Here is an 18,519-nt window from a genome sequence, read left to right as displayed (position 1 = left end):
CTTCAGATACCCATGGCCCTATTCCATTTCTGTGTTGCACTTGCCAACCTCTCACCAGTCACAACCTTCCTCTATCCACCTAACACTTATTAAAAGTCCAACTGCACTGGTCACCCACCGGAAGACTACTGACTCTCATAGATGACCACATATGCGTGTGACCTCAGGCCCTACTGAAGTCATTACAAAATCCAAATGCATCTATAAAGCGGTGAATAAGCACCAGCTTTGGCCTGAATGTCATCTTCTCTCAATACCTCTCTCTTTTGCCTCTGATCCATCCCATGCCCATTCTTCCTCCATGCCACCTGTCAAACTATGCTGCCAATCCATTTTCCCTGCATGGTCACTTGTGTGCCTCATCTGTATCTGTGAATCCTAATCCCATCACCCAGGTACTGAAGTAAGAGATCCAGCCCCCATCCCCCGCTCTTCTGTTCCTGTTCCTCTGTAGCTTCACCATTATCTTGAAGATTGCTCCTCCTAAATGACCACAGTTCACGCACCTTAGTCCACAGAGTAGTCACATTATGGATGTCTCTATTGTGAACCCCCGAGATTTTCAGACCTGTGTGTACAGCTGCCCTCTTCATACCTCTACTCAGTGGATGAAACACCTCAGACTCTTACTATGGCCACACAAAGCACCTGAAGTCCCCCGTGAATATAGGCGTACCACAATATTCTCCATCACAGATGATGGAACTTCCTTCCCTATAGTTGCTAAGACTGAAAACTCTGGGGTCATCCCTGAATCCTGTTTTACCACTTCACTGTACAAATCAGAAAACCTAGTAGCACCCTTTTCAAACATGTATTCAGAATCTAACTACTTTTCCTAAACCAACACTCTGGTCCATTAACCCTCACCTGGATAATGGCAGTGGCCTCCACCCTGATCTTCCTAGGACCTCCCTCCATCCCCCTCTGTTCTCCATTCTGCCACCAGAGGGAGTCTGTTAAGATCTCCCTCTCCTCTCCCTCTCCTGACCCAAACCTCCAGAATAGCAATTTTAATTTTCAGGCAAGCATGCTATACTGATCCCAATGCAGTTTCACTTCTAAGCATTTGCATGTCTTGGTACTAGTTCCTGGTGTAATCCTCCACACCTGTTTACACTGGTTGGGAAAAAATGTGAACACCTCTATATGAAAATCTGACATGAGCTTAGGACCCCGGTTTCGGGTTTCCCCAGTGTTCTCAGACCCAAAGACCTGGGGAATAGCACTTGAGAGTTCTTCAGAACATGTGGGTGGGGGTTGAGACCAGTGAGGGACTGGGACACCTTCCACTCACCTGTATTGGTTCCATAAGAGCTTCTGCAGCCACAGGAACCTGTGGGAAGAGGCAGGCCTTATAAGAATGTGTCCAAGTGGGGTTCAATGAGCTCATGCCTACCTGTGTCTTTGCCTAGCCCTGGAACCAGATGATTTCTAGTTGAATGCCTACCCACTGTGCCTCAGTGCTCAGTGTCTCTTCTTACCAGCTGTGTGACCTTGAACAAAGGTTCAAACACCCAGTGCTTCAATGCCCTCCCTCATCACTCCCACTAGTCCTGAACAGCCCTTGGAAAACTTAAAATCCTAACGTAGACTGTGCCTTCCTTTTGTTCGAAAGCTCCACGGCTTCTAGAATCCTTACACCAAAGGTACAACCGTTACTCTGCTATTCCAGGCTTAACTCTGCCTCATACAGGTCCTCACAGGACAAAGAGGAGCCCAGGTTCCCCAATCCTCCCAGCTCAATCGTGCCTCCAAGCCTTTGCACGTGCGGTTCCCTGTGTTTCTCAAGCTCTGCCCCCTCCCCACCACACCAGGTGTACAAAACAGGGGCCCCAGCACCATCGCCTCCCTGTTCTCAACTCTGGGGCCTGGAAGGCAGGGATGCGAGCAGGCCTCTCTCACTCTGGGCTTTAGGATATGGGTGGGGAGGGCGGGGGAGACCAGGAGGCCGCAGCGCTCACCTGAGCCTGGGCCCTCAGCGCGGCCGCCTCCATTGGACTCTGGGAACAACGGAGACCCGGGCTTGGCGGTCCCTATCCCAGGGTTGGCCGGTTCACTCGGAGCGGCGCCAAGCCTCAGCCCCGCCACTGTGCAGCGAGGACAACGATCCTTCTCGGTCCCGTCTCTAGGGTTCCGCCGTCTCGGGAACCGGGTATAGAGTGAAGGAGCCGGAGGGAGGCCAAACTGTCGGCCTCAAAGAGGACGCCGAAAATCCCGCCTCAGCTGTTACGCTGCGTACACGGAAACGCCGCCAACGCAGGTCATTCTGGGAAATACAGCTCTCCCGGATCCACAAACCGCGGGGCGGGGCCTCTCACCGGATTCTAGAGGAAAGGCTAGGCGCCACCGCGAGGGACGCTGGGAAATGACTCCCCACGTCCAAAGGCCGAGCAGCGGATTTGCACCTTCTCAAGTGGGCAAGACTCAGATTTCTGCACTCATTACCCAAGTATTAGGAGACATAGTATTTCAGGGTCTGGAACTGAGCATGCTCCCAGAGGCTACAAATTCAAATGAACAGATCATTCAGACACAAAATGCGTCTACAGTTAGCAGAAGCTAATAATCATTCTATTGAATTCAAATGCATGCATTCTAAAGCATGAGAGTCAGTGTATTAAGCATTCTTGCGTTGCTAAAAGAAATACCTGAACCTGGGTAATTTATAAGAAAATAGGTTTAATTGACTCATAGTTCTGGAGGCTGTAAAGGAAGGATAGACCTCGCATCTGCTTCTGTTGAGGCCTCAGGAGGCTTACAATCCTGGCTTTAGGAGAAGGGGGAGGCCGGGCGCGGTGGCTCACGCCTGTAATCCCGGCAGTTTGGGAGGCTGAGGCGGGTGGATCACGAGGTCAGGAGTTCAAGACCAGCCTGACCAAGGCAGTGAAACCCCGTCTCTACTAAAAATACAAAAATTAGCTGGGTGTGGTGGCCCACGCCTGTCATCCCAGCTACTCGGGAGGCTGAGGCAGAGAACTGCTTGAATCTGGGAGCCGGAGGTTGCAGTGAGCCGAGATCGCGCCACTGCACTCCAGCCTGGGTGACAGAGTGAGACTCCATCTCAAAAAAAAAAAAAAAAAAAAAAGAAGGGGGAGCAGGCATCTCACATGACTGAAGAGGGAGCAAGAGAAAGAGTGAGTGGGAGAGGTGCCACTTTGGGAGGCCAAGGCGGGCGGATCACGAGGTCAGGAGATTTCCACCATCCTGGCTAACACGGTGAAACCCCGTCTCTCCTAAAAATACAAAAAATTAACCAGGTGTGGTGGCCGGTGCCTGTAGTCCCAGCTACTCCGGAGGCTGAGGCAGGAGAATGGCTTGAACCTGGGAGGCGGAGCTTGCAGTGAGCAGAGATCGCGCCACTGCACTCCAGCCTGGGCAATAGAGACCACGTCACACACACACACACACACACACACACACACACACACACACACACACACAGGTCATTGGCACTACTAATGTCTTGTGGAGCTGGCAAGTTTTTATTGGTAAGTGACAGCAACGAGTAAAAAGTATTCTTAGAGTTGCAGGAGGTTTTGTCAGCAGCTGTTAGGTAAACCTGGTTTACATTATAGCTGGCAGTTTCAGCAGCCAGACTTGCAGAGGATTTCATTCTTCTTTTTTTTAAAAAAAATGTAATTTAAAATTTTTGTGGGTACATAGTAGGTGTATGTATTTATGGCACACATGAGCTGTTTTGATACGGGCATGCAATGAATAATTACGTCATGAAAAATTGGGTTCCCATCCCCGGAAGCATTTATCCTTGGTGTTACAAACAATCCAATTATACTCTTTTAATTATTTTAAAATGTGCAATTAAATTATTGACCATAGTCACTCTGGTGTGGTATCAGATAGTAGATCTCATTCATTCTTTCTAACGATTTAATTTTTTAATACTTATTAACCATCCTTACCCTCTACTCTACCCTTTCTAGCCCCTGGTAAACTATCTTCTAATCTCTATCTCCATGATGTCAATTGTTTTGATTTTTTTTTTTTTTTTTTTTGAGACGGGGTCTCCCTCTATTGCCCAGGCTGGTGTGCAGTGGTACAGTCTAGGTTCACCCCACCTCTGCCTCCCGGGTTCAAGTGATTCTCTTACCTCAGCCTCCTGAGTAGCTGGGATTACAGGCGAGCACCACCACACCCAGTTAATTTTTTGTATTTTTAGTAGAAAGTGGTTTCACCATGTTGGCCAGGCTGGTCTGGAACTCCTGACCTCGTGATCCACCTACCTCAGCTTCCCAAAGTGCTGTGATTACAGGCGTGAGTTACTGTGCCCAGCTGTTTCGATTTTTATATCCCACAAATAAGTGAGAGCATGCAATGTTTGTTTTTGTTTTGTTTTGTTTTGTTTCTGTGCCTGGCTTATTTCACTTAACATAATGACCTCCAGTTCCATCCTTGTTGTTGCAAATAACTGGAGGATCTCATTGCTTTTCATAGCTGAATAGTATTCTATTGTGTATATGTACCACATTTTCTTTATCCATTCATCAGTTGATGGACACTTAGGTTGCTACCAAATGTTGGCTACTGTGAATGATGCTGCAACAAACATGGGAGTGCAGATAACTCCTTGATATTCAAATTTCCTTTCTTTTGGGTATATATCAAGTAGTGAAATTGCTGGATTATATGGTAGCTCTATTTTTAGTTTTTTGAGGAACCTCCAAACTGTTACTCATAATGTTGTATTAATTTACATTCCCAACAACAGGGTATGAGGGTTTCCTTTTCTCCACATCTTCACCAGCATTTGTTATAGCCTGTCTTTTGGAGATGAGCCATTTTAACTGAGGTGAGATGATATCTCATTGTAGGGTTTTCTTTTTACTTTTTTTTTTTTTTTGAGACTGAGTCTCACTCTGTTGCCCAGGCTAGAGTGCAGTGTTGGTTGTCTTTCTGGACTGGGTTGTGTCATTGGTTGATTTTCAGAAGCTTGATAGTGTGATTCGTCTGCTACCTTTCAAAAGTGTGATACCTGAGTGAGGCTGTCACAGATAGGCTGATTTTTCAGAGCATGTGTATTGATCCATAGTTATCTCAAATTAATTGGAGTTAGTTGTTTAGGACTTTGTCAAAAGAACAGTCTTTTCTATTCTTGAATTTGAAAAAATAAGAACTTTAAATTCTAAGTGCCACCTATTGGTCTTCCTTTAGCCAAACCTGCAGAGACACCATAGACCAGTGGTCCCCAACCTTTTTGGCACCAGGGGCCAGTTTCATGGAAGACAATGTTTTCACAGACGGGGATGCAGGGTGAAGGGGTGGAGGTGGGAATTTTAATTAGATTCTCACAAGGGATATGCAACCTAGATCCCTCACATGCACAGTTCACAATAGCGCTTGTGCTCCTAAGATAGTCTAATGCTACCCTGATCTGATAGGAGACGGAGCGTAGGTGGTAATGCTTGCTTGCCAGCACTCACCTCTTGCCGTGCTGCCAGGTTCCTAACAGGCCATGGACCAGTACCATTCTGCAGCCTGGGATTTTGGGACCCCTGTCATAGATATTGTTTAGGTCTCTATTCGTGGAGGTATGATTTTTCAGTTAATGTTGCCATTTAAATGAGTTAAGAGCCAGTTCCTGTGATGGAAAAATAGCCCTAACTGCTAAATTGTATTAGTTCATTGAAAAAAAAAAAAAAAGCTGAGCACAGATCATTTAGGGTATTGTGACAAAGTCAAAAGGTGATGCAGGACAAAAATCATTATATGCAGGACATGTCCTGTATGTATAGAATCTTGGAAACTTTATTAGTGATGTCTCTCACACTACTAATACATCTGAAAAGCACCTACTCAGAGCTTGTAGGTGTTTCTTGGATGTATATTTTAACAGTGAATTATCAAGACAGCACAACTTCACAACTGCTCAGCATTTTCAGGAAAAAAGAGTCACATTCTGTGGACAAAGTGTGGTCAAGATCCCAATACAACCACGTGCTTAACTTCATTCTTTCACTTTTCATACTTTAGTATTCAGGCTCAAACTTTACTGAGATCTTAACTTTGTCCATCTATCACAGATAATTCCTCGGAGTAATGTCTTTCATTATCTTCAAATAACTACAGAATCATTATTAATAGCTTACAGGATTTCCCCCCCCCCGGGATAATCTCACCTCCTAATACAGACACCGTACCTACAATGACAGATTAAATGGTAATGGCACTGTGTTTTGCAGTGGTGGATACACTCACTGATTACCTAGGCAGGAAGAGTTTTCTGAGGAAATCTGTCCACTGGTTTCAGGGAGACTCCACATCATCCCTCTTCCTTCTTCCACTGCAAGGCCTTGTTTGGAGTATTTTCTCTTCCCTCTCTGACCAAACTGAAGCTCACAAAAGTTCCCGTAAAGCTTGAGTACACACGTACTTGCAAAGCAACAAGATAATAGTTATTAGCTCCTAGCTATGAGTGTAGGCAAAGAGACATTGTGTTGTGGTTTGTCTATTTAGTTTTGCAGCTTTGGGGAACATCTGAAATGTCTCCACATTTCTGCGACCAGTGCAGACTACCCTCCGGGGAGTCTAGGTCCAGGCCTTTTCAGAGGACGGAAGTCGGGCTGGACGCCCTGGTTCACTCCCGTAATCCCAGCACTTTAGGAGGCCGAAGCAGGCGGATCCCAAGGTCAGGAGTACAGCCTGGCCAATGTGGTGAAATTCCATCTCTACTAAAAGTACTAAAATTAGCCGGGCGTGGTGGCGGGCCCCTGTAGTCCCAACTACTCAGGAGGGTGAGGCAGGAAAATCGCTTGAACCCGGGAGGGGGAGGTTGCCGTGAGCCGAGAACGCGCCACTGCACTGCAGCCTGGGAGACACAGCGAGACTGCGCCTCAAAAAAAAAAAAAAAAAAGAGGACGGAAGTCCTGCCAGTCCTTTGAAACTCGGGTTACTTTCCCCAAACACCTTGGCCCCGGTCCCAGGCCGAGAATCCTCCGCCTTGAAGGATGTCTCCGTGGGAACTACACTACCCACAAACCTATACGTTGCATATCCAATGAGGGCCCAAGAGAGGGGTGTTTCAGTGCGTGCGGAGGGTGCGTGGGCGGGACTTCCGGCTCCTCCTCCTAGCGGACATTTTGTTTGTTTCTGTCAGGCTGCATCTATCTGGGTCTCTGTAACGCTTGGGTGGACCGCAGGTGGAGGTGTCGGGAAAGCGCGGAGATGTTGTCCCCAGCGTCCCGCGACGCGTCCGAAGCTCTACGGGGATGGAAGTACCTGCGTCCCCGATCGAGACGCCTGCCGCTCCCGGCAGCTGTCCGCGCCCACGGTCCTGTGGCGGAGCTAACGGACTCCGCGCGGGTGGGTGCTGCATCCTCCCGGCCCTCAGCCACTCTTTCTCCGACTCCGAATCGTAAAGTTCCTGCAGCCCCTGTGTCCCAGGACAGCGACGCACTCTTGGGCGGGGTTCTATCTCGCTGTGGGTGGGTGTGGGAGAGTTACGGGCGGAGGGGACGTCGCAGGTAAAGGCTCGGGGGTGCTGCTGATCCCCAGACATTTGGGAGACAGTGTTCTTTTCAACACGGAGCAGAGTTTGAGGAACTGTGCCTGGAATGGCAGGCTGAAAAGTTGTCCCTTCATTCTCAGGGCGTTGAGATTACCTGAGGGTTTTGAATAGAAGGAAGTGATCTTAGCTGGGATTTTAAGTGTCTCGAAATTTGCTCAGGGGAGAACATTAGTTAGGGGTGGGGACTGTGAGGATGGATACTAGGAGACCGGTAAGGAGACGGCTGCAGTGGATTCCAGGAATGCTTTGGTGGTGGATGTACCGAGAGTAATGGCAGGTGAGTAGGTAGAAGTGATCATATTCTGGGTAGGTTTTAAATATGAAACCAGCAGGATTTTCTGCTCCAGCATATGCAGCTATGATTGAAAGTAAGGCATGAAAGAGCAAGGTGTTTTTGTTGTGTTTTTTCATGAACGTTTGAATTTTGGAATGGTGACTCTGATATGTCTCAGAGTGGAGGCTTCCTCACTTAGGCAACTAGAGAGGAAGGTGTGAAATTGTGGGGAAGGGACTGGGCTTAAAATGTCTTTGGGGTAAAGGGAGTGGTCTGGACTAGGTCAAGGCCAGGAGGTCAGATTTAAGTGGGGCAGTCTTAAGTATGTTATTTCAGATGATCTCTGGGGTAAGAGATGAGAAGGCTGGGACTGGAGGACAGGGAAAAGGGAGTGGGCATTCTTGAGACTTCCCCCAGAAGAGAAGGGTCCTGGCATTTGAAAAGGTTCTTTTCAGTGTTTGTAGAAGGAGAGAGCTGTAGGGTATCAGGAGTTTGGCCTGGGATGGCAGCGATGTGTGGTGTGCTATAAATTTGCTACTGTCTGATATCTCACCCTCCCTCAATTTTGAGGGAGGATTATCTCACCCTCCTCATTTTGTGTGTTTTCTTTTAGTTTATTATTTTTATTTTTTTTGAGACCAAGTCTCACTCTGTCACCCAGGGTGGGATGCAGTGGTTGCAACCTGTACCTCCTGGGTTCAAGAGATTCTCCTGCCTCAGCTTCCTGAGTAGCTGAGATTACAGGAGCCCGCAACCACCCCTGGCTAATTTTAGTATTTATAGTAAAGACGCGGGGAGGGGGACATTTGCCATGTTGGCCCAGGTGGTCTCGAACTCCTGACCTCAACTGATCCACCGGCCCCAGCCTTCCAAAGGGTTGGGATTACAGGTGTGAGCCACTGCACTTGGCTTTAGTTTTATTTTGTTTATTTATTTATTTATTTATTTATTTATTCGTTTTTTTGAGATGGAGTCTCCCTCTGTCACCCAGGCTGGAGTGCAGTGGTGCGATCTCAGCTCACTGCAGCCTCCGCCTCCTGGATTCAAGTGATTCTCCTGCCTCAGTTTTCCCAGTAGGTGGGATTACAGGCATGCACCACCATGCCCAACTAATTTTTGTATTTTAGTAGAGATGGAGTTTCACCATGCTGGCCAGGCTGATCTCAAACTCCTGACCTCAGGTGATCCACTCCCCTTGACCTCCCAAAGTGCTGGGATTACAGGAGTGAGCCACCATGCCTTGGCCAAGGTTTTTTTTTTTTTTTTTGACATGGAGTCTCGCCCTTGTCACCCAGGCTGGAGTGCAGTGACGCGATCTCGGCTCACTGCAACCTCCATCTCCTGGTTCAAGCAATTCTCCTACCTTAGCCTCCTGAGTAGCTGGGATTACAGGTGCCTGCCACCACACCCAGCTAATTTTTGCATTTTTAGTAGAGATGGGGTTTCACCATGTTGCCCAGGCTAGAGTGCAGTGGCACGATCTTGGCTCGCTGCAACCTCTGCCGCCCGGGTTCAAGCAGTTCTCCTGTCTCTGCCTCGTGAATAGCTGGAATTACAGGCATCCGCCACCACGCCTGGCTAATTTGTTTTTATTTTTAGTAGAGACGGGGTTTCACGATGTTGGCCAGGGTGGTCTTGAACTCCTGACCTCAGGAGATCCACCCGCCTCAGCCTCCCAAAGTGCTGGGATCACAGGCGTGAGCCACACGCTCGGCTGAGACCCCATTTAAAAAAAAAAAAAAGTTCACTACCTCTCCCAGTCTTGCCAAGTGTAGTAGAAGGATCTCACCAATCCATCTGGCCAAAGATTTAAGGTGCTTCTCTAATCTTTGTATTTGTCCAGAATGCTGTCTCTGTTTTTGGTAACTCTCTGGAACTTAGGGTGTACTACATTCTGTCATTATCCTGAGGCCAGAAAGGTAGGAACCAGACTCTCTTGATGTCGCTGGGATGTGTTGAGGGTGTTGAATGTGTTCCGGTTTCTTCTGTTTTCATGATGCAGCTGAGCATGGGTATTTATCTCTTGCTGCCTGCATTAAGTTAGTTAGAGGACTAAATGCCTAAAGTCGTGTTTGGGCAGCATCCTCTGATTCTTGGGAGATAGCTTCTGGAAGTAGACTCATTGTGTATCCAACTTTTTATTTTCTGTAGTTTAGGGCCACTCAGAAATGCAAAGCCCCATTGACTTCCAGAGTAGTTTTTAAGGAGACAGTCTCTTGGGTGGGAGTTACAGAACTTGTGATACTCAGTGCATGGCCAAAGGAAGAATGAGTAGGCCTGGATTTTATCATTGAGCCATATGGAAGCCTCATGAAGTGCCATGCTTTGGCTCTGGCTGTTTTTTGTTTGTTTGTTTGTTTTTGTTTGAGACGGAGTCTCGCTCTTTTGCCCAGGCTGGAGTGCAGTGGCGTGATCTCGGCTCACTGCAACCTCCGCCTCCCGGGCTCACGCCATTCTCCTGCCTCAGCCTCCCGAGTAGCTGGGACTACAGGCGCCTGCCACCTCGCCCGGCTAATTTTTTTTGTATTTTTAGTAGAGGCGGGGTTTCACCGTGTTCGCCAGGATGGTCTCGATCTCCTGACCTCGTGATCCGCCCGCCTCGGCCTCCCAAAGTGCTGGGATTACAGGCATGAGCCACCGCGCCCGGCCAGCTCTGGCTGTTTTATTTGCCCTATCAGCTCCCTGATATAAATTTGGTAGAAGCCAGACTGTTAAGTAGCCACTAGAAGTGTGTGCTGTAAGCCCCTTCTGGAGAGTAAATTGGAGGTGCACATTCCTGCCCCTTTTTTGCAGTGCTCCAAGGAGGTGTAGCTCCTAGAAATATTTTCATGCCCATTTAATTCTGCCTATTTGTTCTGTGATCCAGGAAGACTTGCCTAGTTCCTTCTGCTCTCAGAGGTAAGAGGTTTACGATGGAGCCCTTCGGGAGGTAGCTGTAAAAGATGCAGCACTCTATGCATGGCATAAACCTCTTCTGGGGAGAAACAAGGGCTGTTTTTTTTGTTTGTTTTTTTTTTTGTTTTTTTTTTTTGAGACGGAGTCTCGCTCTGTCGCCCAGGCTGGAGTGCAGTGGCCGGATCTCAGCTCACTGCAAGCTCCGCCTCCCGGGTTAACGCCATTCTCCTGCCTCAGCCTCCCGAGTAGCTGGGACTACAGGCGCCCGCCACCTCGCCCGGCTAGTTTTTTGTAGTTTTTAGTAGAGACGGAGTTTCACCGGGTTAGCCAGGATGGTCTCGATCTCCTGACCTCATGATCCGCCCGTCTCGGCCTCCCAAAGTGCTGGGATTACAGGCTTGAGCCACCGTGCCCGGCTGAAGGGCTGTTTTTTTAAAGCCCCTTCTCTGCACTACTTACAGGGCATGAAGACCCTGGAAGTGCTTGAGTGCCCATATCAAACTGCCACTTTTTTTTGTTTGTTTTTTGAGATGGAGTTTCGTTCCTGTTGCCCAGGCTGGAGTGCAATGGTACCGTCTCGGCTCACTGCAACCTCTGTCTCCCAGGTTCAAGCGATTCTCCTGCCTCAGCCTCCCGAGTAGCTGGGATTACAGGCACGTGCCATCATGCCCAGTTAATTTTTTGTATTTTTAATAGAGACGGGGTTTCACCACGTTAACCAGGATGGTCTTGATCTCCCGACCACAGGTGATCTGCCTGCCTCGGCCTCCGAAAGTGCTGGGATTACAGGTGTGAGCCACCGCGCCCAGCAAACGGCCAAACTTTTTTCTGTGATCTAGAAAGATGTGTATTCCAGTCTCCTCTGTTCACAGAGCCAGGAGGTTTAGAGTGCAGTTCTTCGGAGAGAAGAATTACAAGTTGGGACACTTGTGTGGACTGTGGTCTATAGAGACCACAGGAAAAAAGCAGTAGTTCGATATAGGCACATTAGCACTTCCAGGGTCTTCATTCCCTGTGAGTAGTACAGAGGTGCTGATGTCTCCTCCCCTTAGCTCTCTAGAGTTGGTGAATTAAGAGCCGAATCATGGATAACCTTAGAGTTAGGAACTATATGTGAGGTCCACACCATCCTCTTCACAGGAGAAGGTGTGTGTTGGGGATTCCTTTCTCCGTTGTATGAACAGTGCCCACAGTGGGGTCCATGGTTGAGTGTTCCTCAGCTTTTCTTACCTGTTTAAGACAGATGTTTTCTCCGTTGCCTGGTGATCAGCAGTCTCTCAACTAGTTTCTCACTTTCAGAGGGGATAGTCTGTAAATAGGCGTGTATTTCATGTGTCCGTGGATGGAAAGAGTCAGGAGCTTCGTATTCCGCCATGTTGCTTACATCCCGTCTCTCACCCTCACTTTTGAACCACCTGAACTAAGAGAAACGCACACTGATAAGTTCCTTCAGTGCAGGGAATGAGCCTGCTTCACTCAGTGTTGCCAAAGCCACAAAATACCTTAAATGCCATGCAATAGATTGTCTCAACCTCCTTTAGAACCGTTTTTTTGTTTTTCAGGCAGAGTCTCATTCTGTCACCCAGGCTGAAGTGTAGCTGTGCGATTTCAGCTTACTGCAACCTCTGCCTCCTGTTCAAGCTATTCTCAGCCTCTGGAGTCGCTGGAATTACAGGTGTGTGCCACCATGCCCAGCTAATTTTTATGTTTTTAGTAGAGACGAGGTTTCACCATATTGGCCAGGCTGGTCTCGAACTCCTGACCTCAAGTGATCTGCCCACCTCGGCCTCCCAAAGTGCTGGGATTACTGGTGTGAGCCACCGTGCCTGACCATCCATTAGCTCTTTTGACTAAATACATTTCCCAAGAAAGACAGGCTCATTGGGGGCAGCTGCCTCACAGCAAGTTCTGTTTTTTTTTTTTTTTTTTTGAGACGGAGTTTTGCTTTTGTTGCCCAGGCTGGAGTGCAATGGTGTGATCTCAACTCACTCCAACCTTCACCTCCTAGGTTCAAATGATTTTCTACCTCAGCCTCCCGAGTAGCTGGGATGACAGGCACCTGCTACCACGCCCTGGCGGGTGTACAATAATTTTTGTATTTTGAGTAGAGACGGGGTTTCGCTATGTTGGCCAGGCTGGTCTCCCAGAGTGCTGGGATTATAAGTGTTAGCAGCCATGCCCTGCCAGCAAGTTCTTACCAAAGGTTTACTCTAAGGTAAATTGTTCTAACACGGGAAATGTTTCTGCTCACATTCCCTATACTAGCATACCTTGTCTTACTGTGCTTCACTCTATCACACTTTGCAGATACTCTGTTTTTACAAGTTGAAGGTTTGTGGCATCCCTGAAGTCATACATTGGCAATTCTTGCAATATTTCAAACATTTTCATCCTTATTATACCTGTTCTTGTGATCAGTGATCTTTGGTGTTACTACTGTAATTGTTTTGGGCCATCATGTGGCACCACGAGCCACACTTATATGAGACAGGCAGTCTTAATTGTTAAATATTGTGTGTCTTCTGACTGCCTCACTGACCAGCTGATCCCCATCCTTCTCCCTCTCTTCAAGTGTTCCTATTCCCTGACGCACAGCAATATTGAAATCAGATCAGTTAATAACCCTACAATGGGCTCTAAGAGTTCAAGTTAAAGGAGTAGTTACACATCTCTCACTTTAAATCAGGGGTGTCCAGTCTTTTGGCTTCCCTGGGCCTCCAGCACTAGGGGTTGCATTTCAACATGAGATTTGTAGGGGATACACATCCAATCCATATCAAGCAGTGGTACAATGTGCAACAAAGAAATGGAAGAGGGTTGAGGATACCTGAGATCTTCATGTGGTTTGAGGTACCTGTGATTGAAAAAAGGAACAAGGCCAGATTGGGAGGCTTTCAGAGCAACAATAGGGCTTTCCTTGGCAATGGGGCCATTGGTGGTTTGGGGCAAGATGGGATACTGATTGTTGGCAAGCACTTTTTTTTTTTTTTTTTTTTTTTTTGAGATGGAGTCTCGCTCTGTCACCAGACTGAAGTATAGTAGCATGATCTCGGCTCACTGCAGCCTCTGCCTCCCAGGTTCAAACAGTTCTCCTGCCTCAGTCTCTCAAGTAGCTGGGACTACAGGCACACACCACCATGCCCAGCTAATTTTTTTTTTTTTTAAGTAGAGACAGGGTTTGATCTTATGGTCCGCCCTTGGCAAACACTCTTAATGCTATATGTAGAGTGACATTGGGGAGTCCAGGGAGATAGGGTGGGCCAGTAGGGTGGTGGGAAAGCTGGAGATGTGAGGGAGATGTAGTCCAGAGAGTGATGTGTATGAGTGGAGGAAGTGTGAGCTGATGGTCCTGTGACTTGGGGCTTAACTGAGAAAAATGAACCTAGGTTCATACCTGGGATTTGTGCTCTTGGGTACCCCAGGGGAGTTGGCTGGCTCAGAGTGTAAATGGCATTTATCTGTCAGCCTGCCTGTTGTTGCGGTGGGCTGACACAGTGATTTCTGGGGTAATCAGGAGAGAGTGAGAACCAGTGGTACCAGTACCTGGTATCTCTGACTTGGGAACCTGGGAGGTCAGTTAGCAGGATGTTGTGGGTAGGCAGACAGGGGATCATGGGTCAAGAGACTTTTATGACCCTTCCTGTCCCTTTTGTTGCAGGGCTGTGTAGTCTTTGAGGATGTGTTTGTATACTTCTCTCGGGAAGAATGGGAGCTACTTGATGATGCTCAGAGACTTTTGTACCATGATGTGATGCTGGAGAACTTTGCACTTTTAGCCTCACTAGGTAAGGTCCTCATGCTTTTCTCCATTTACCACTCTGTTCTTCCCATGGTCGGATCATGAGCACTGCTTCCTTCACCAGTTTTCTGGAGCAAGTGCTCAGGGTGCCAGGGCTAAGCTGTATGGAGTGTCCTTCCTACTTGCTGAGCAGTCCTGAAGCCATGCAGCCAAGGGTTTGGGGTCATGAGACTTGTGGTTTGCCCAGTGGTTCTCACTAGGTCTGTTCACTTTCTGTACTGGTGACTCTGTCCAAAATTATGATGCCTCTGTGCCCAAGGTTGTGCCCCCTTTCTCCAGGTGACATTTTCTTTTTCTTTTTTTTTTTTTTTGAGTCAGGGTTTGGCTCTGTTGCCCAAGCTGGAGTGCAGTGGCACGATCTCAGCTCATTGCAACCTCTACCTCCCAGGCTCAAGCCATCCTCTCACCTCAGCCTCCTGAATAGTTGGGACTACAGGCACACACCACCACGCCCAGCTAATTTTTTTGTAGAGATGGGAATTTGCCATGTTGCCCAGGCTAGTCTTGAACTCCTGAGCTCAAGTAATCCCCTGACTTGACCTCTGAAAGTGTTGGATTACAGGCGTGAGCCACTGCGCTCAGCCCAGGTGACATTTTCTAGGGCCTGACCCTGTCAGGAGTTATAGGCACTTACATAGTCACTTACAGGGACCTTTGCTCTATTCCTGCACAACTCCTCCCAGGTTACTTTTCTTACCTGTAGTCCATCATAGGGTGGGTTGCCATGGACCTGTGCTGGCTGCTCACCTGTTCTGACTTTCTCTTAGGAATTGCATTTTCTAGATCATGTGCAGTCATTAAACTAGAGCAAGCAGAAGAGCCCTGGGTGTATGACCAGGTGGATATGACTTCAGCCACAGAAAGAGAGGCCCAGAGCGGACTTAGACGTGGTGAGTGGATATTGGGGAAGGGCATGATGTATGTCAAAGCTGGGTTCAGAACTGTCAACATTAACTGTTCACATCAGTGTTTGTTTCCAGGGCCAGTGGCCACACAGCGTTTCTATCTGTCCTTCCCTGTTGTTGACATGAAGACATATCATTTCTAGTTTGTTAGCCCCTTGCCATCCTCACCACTGGCCTTCACCTCACACCCATGTTTTCCCAGTAGTCTGTCTGCATTTTTGGCAATATTGACCTGCTATTAATGTTCACAAGATGTGCATATATTCTTAAATAGTCTTTGAACACCAACTGCTCACTTGTAGTTGGATTTTCCTGGAACTGGATACATTTTTCATAGCATTCATGAGTCACTAACAGTCAAGGCCCTACTGGAAGCCATTTGTTTGCTTCCATTCTTTTTTTTTTGAGACGGAGTCTAGCTCTGTGGCAAAGGCTGGAGTGCAGTGGGATGATCTCCACTCACTGCAAGCTCCTCCTCCTGAGTTCACGCCATTCTCCTGACCTCAGCCTCCTGAGTAGCTGGGACTACAGGCGCCCGCCACCATGCCCGGTTAATTTTTTTTTTTTTTTTTGTATTTTTAGTAGAGAAGCAGCTTCACCGTGTTAGCCAGGATGGTCTCGATCTCCTGACCTCGTGATCTGCCCACCTCGGCCTCCCAAAGTGCTGGGATTACAGGTGTGAGTCACCATGGCCAGCCTGTTTGGTTCCATTCTTATATCCTGGCCCTTCATTGGCCCTCCCCCATGGTATGACCTCCAGAGGCTCACTACCTCAAAGCCGTCCCTTCCTCACTCTGACCATGCTTCTCATCCTGAAAACAGTTTCATGAACTTACTCCTGCGTGTGTCAAATGCACATATATGATGGGGTTGCCCCTTCCCACCCGTAAACATGCATTTAATCAGCATTTCTGTGTCTTCAGGTTGTTGGTATGGAGTGGAGAATGAGGAGGTATCTTCTGAGCAGAGCATTTCTGTAGCAGGAGTGTCACAGGTCAGGACTCTCACGGCAGAGCTGCAGACTCACCCATGTGACATATGTGGCCCAATATTTAAAGATACCTTACACCCGGCTAAGTACCATGGGGGAAAAGCCAGGCAGAAACCATACTTGTGCGGGGCATGTGGAAAGCAATTCTGGTTCAGTACAGACTTTGACCAGAACCAGCCCAATGAAGGGAAACTCTTCCCAAGGAAGGAGAGTAGAGACTCGGTGAAAAGCTGCAGAGTCCATGTGCCAGAGAAGACCCTCACATGTGGGAAAAGTGGGAGAGACTTTTCAGCCACATCTGGCCTTCTTCAGCATCAGGCCTCTCACAGCAGGATGAAGCCCCACAAGAGCACCAAGCTTGTGAATGGCTTTCGCATGGGACAGAGGTATCACAAGTGTGGTGAATGTGGGAAAGCCTTCACCCGCAAAGACACACTTGCTCGGCATCAGAGAATCCACACTGGAGAAAGGCCTTATGAGTGTAGCGAATGTGGGAAGTTCTTCAGCCAAAGCTACGACCTCTTTAAACACCAGACAGTTCACACTGGAGAAAGGCCATATGAGTGCAGCGAATGTGGGAAATTCTTTAGACAAATCTCTGGCCTGATTGAGCACAGGCGAGTTCACACAGGTGAAAGACTCTATCAGTGTGGCAAATGTGGGAAATTCTTTAGCAGTAAGTCTAATCTCATTCGACACCAGGAAGTTCACACAGGAGCCAGGCCTTACGTATGCAGCGAATGTGGGAAAGAATTCAGTCGGAAACACACACTTGTTCTGCACCAACGAACTCACACTGGAGAAAGGCCTTATGAGTGCAGTGAATGTGGGAAGGCCTTTAGCCAAAGCTCCCACCTTAATGTACACTGGAGAATTCACAGCAGTGATTACGAGTGTAGCAGATGTGGTAAAGCTTTCAGCTGCATCTCTAAACTCATTCAACACCAGAAAGTTCACTCTGGAGAAAAGCCTTATGAGTGCAGCAAGTGTGGGAAAGCCTTCACTCAAAGACCCAACCTCATCAGGCACTGGAAAGTCCACACTGGGGAAAGACCTTATGTGTGTAGTGAGTGCGGGAGAGAGTTCATCCGGAAACAGACACTTGTTCTGCACCAGAGGGTTCACGCTGGGGAAAAGCTTTAAGAGTGTAGCAAATGTGGGGAAACTCTTAGGCCAATGCCCCCAACTTACTGTATGGTGGGGAACTAGCAGTAGTTAATGAGTGCAGCAGATACAGGAAAGCCTTTCCTTGGAGGCTGAACCTTACCCGCCACTGGAAATTTCACACCAGACACAGGCCTTAGCAGTCCAAGCAATGTGCTATCTCTGTTCAGCCTAACAGCTCACCCTAGAGTGGAACTCTGGGAGCAGCCATTGTGAGGGAACCATCAGTCAGAAGTGAAACTTCATAGATACGGACATTCCCACTGGGGAGATTCCCTGTGAGCACCAAGTATGTGAGATGCTTTCAACAGCTGTGTCGCACTTTTTAAATGGCTATTGGCCTTTGCTGGGGCAGGAGCCATCTGCCCCTACCATTTGGCAGAATCATACTGCGTTTACCATTTACCCCAGCATGCTTATGACAGGCAGACCTCTCTTCTCTCCCCAGTCCCTAAAAGGATTGTAAGTGGTCTCACAGCCCACTAGGGGTCTTAATTTTCTCTCTTTTGATGTAAATGGCATGGAAATAATCAGCTTTGTTCAAGAGGACACAAAAAGATTCTGCAAATAGCCTGCAGAGGCTTACCTGCATTGATTGTTTGGTTTCATATGATGCTCATTATGGATATATCCAATCTCCAAGTCACCCAGCTCTCGAACTGCCTGCTTCACATTGCTCATTATAATAAAGGCGTGTTCTTTAAGCCACAATTAATATTGTGGGTTCTGTTTATTGTTTGGAGTCTATTGAGGAAACAGTTGTCTTCTCAGCATGAACAAGTTAACAGCTTTGGGAGTCCTTGTTTTCTGTCCCTTAGAGCAAAGAACAGTATGGCAGAGAACAGCTCTGATTACAGCTTTGACCTAATTTGCGTTGCTGTTCAAGGCCTTCTAAGACAGACTGCAGGGCTTTGTGAGACAAATCATGTGACCTGGATGCCAGTTTTTCTATGGGTTTGGAGGTAA

General features: G+C 47.9%; 2 protein-coding genes across 6 annotated transcripts in view; one reads left to right on the top strand and one right to left on the bottom strand.

Annotated features, from left to right (window-relative positions):
* The window catches only part of ZNF776 (zinc finger protein 776), a 49,993-nt gene extending 37,884 nt beyond the window's left edge, over positions 1–12,109 (bottom strand). The window contains exons 1-2 of one of the 2 annotated variants that reach the window (XM_077980218.1): positions 11,925–12,109; positions 1,965–2,504 (exon numbers count right to left, since the gene is read on the bottom strand). The gene's annotated coding sequence lies outside the window, so the exon portion shown is untranslated. Of the gene's footprint in view, positions 1–1,944; positions 2,505–11,924 lie in introns of those variants that run through there. The other variant, XM_077980219.1, reaches the window with a different exon arrangement.
* On the top strand, positions 7,029–18,264 carry ZNF671 (zinc finger protein 671). 4 transcript variants are annotated; one of them, XM_028838440.2, is made up of 5 exons: positions 7,029–7,320; positions 12,257–12,369; positions 14,353–14,479; positions 15,261–15,383; positions 16,322–18,264. In XM_028838440.2, the coding sequence occupies exons 3-5, from the start codon at positions 14,446–14,448 to the stop codon at positions 17,530–17,532; spliced, it is 1,368 nt and encodes a 455-aa protein (XP_028694273.1). In that variant the 5' UTR covers positions 7,029–7,320; positions 12,257–12,369; positions 14,353–14,445; the 3' UTR covers positions 17,533–18,264. The 4 variants fall into 4 exon arrangements, with proteins under 4 accessions (XP_028694273.1, XP_014980456.1, XP_077832452.1 ...); XM_015124970.3 differs by lacking the exon at positions 12,257–12,369 and having other exon boundaries at positions 7,062–7,802; NM_001260628.1 differs by lacking the exon at positions 12,257–12,369 and having other exon boundaries at positions 7,105–7,320.
* Positions 18,265–18,519: the final 255 nt, after the last annotated feature.

The sequence above is a fragment of the Macaca mulatta genome, chromosome 19, assembly GCF_049350105.2.
Source record: "Macaca mulatta isolate MMU2019108-1 chromosome 19, T2T-MMU8v2.0, whole genome shotgun sequence".
Taxonomy (NCBI): domain Eukaryota; kingdom Metazoa; phylum Chordata; class Mammalia; order Primates; family Cercopithecidae; genus Macaca; species Macaca mulatta.
Note: the sequence above shows the minus strand (reverse complement) of the source record. Positions and strands in the feature narration are given on the sequence as shown.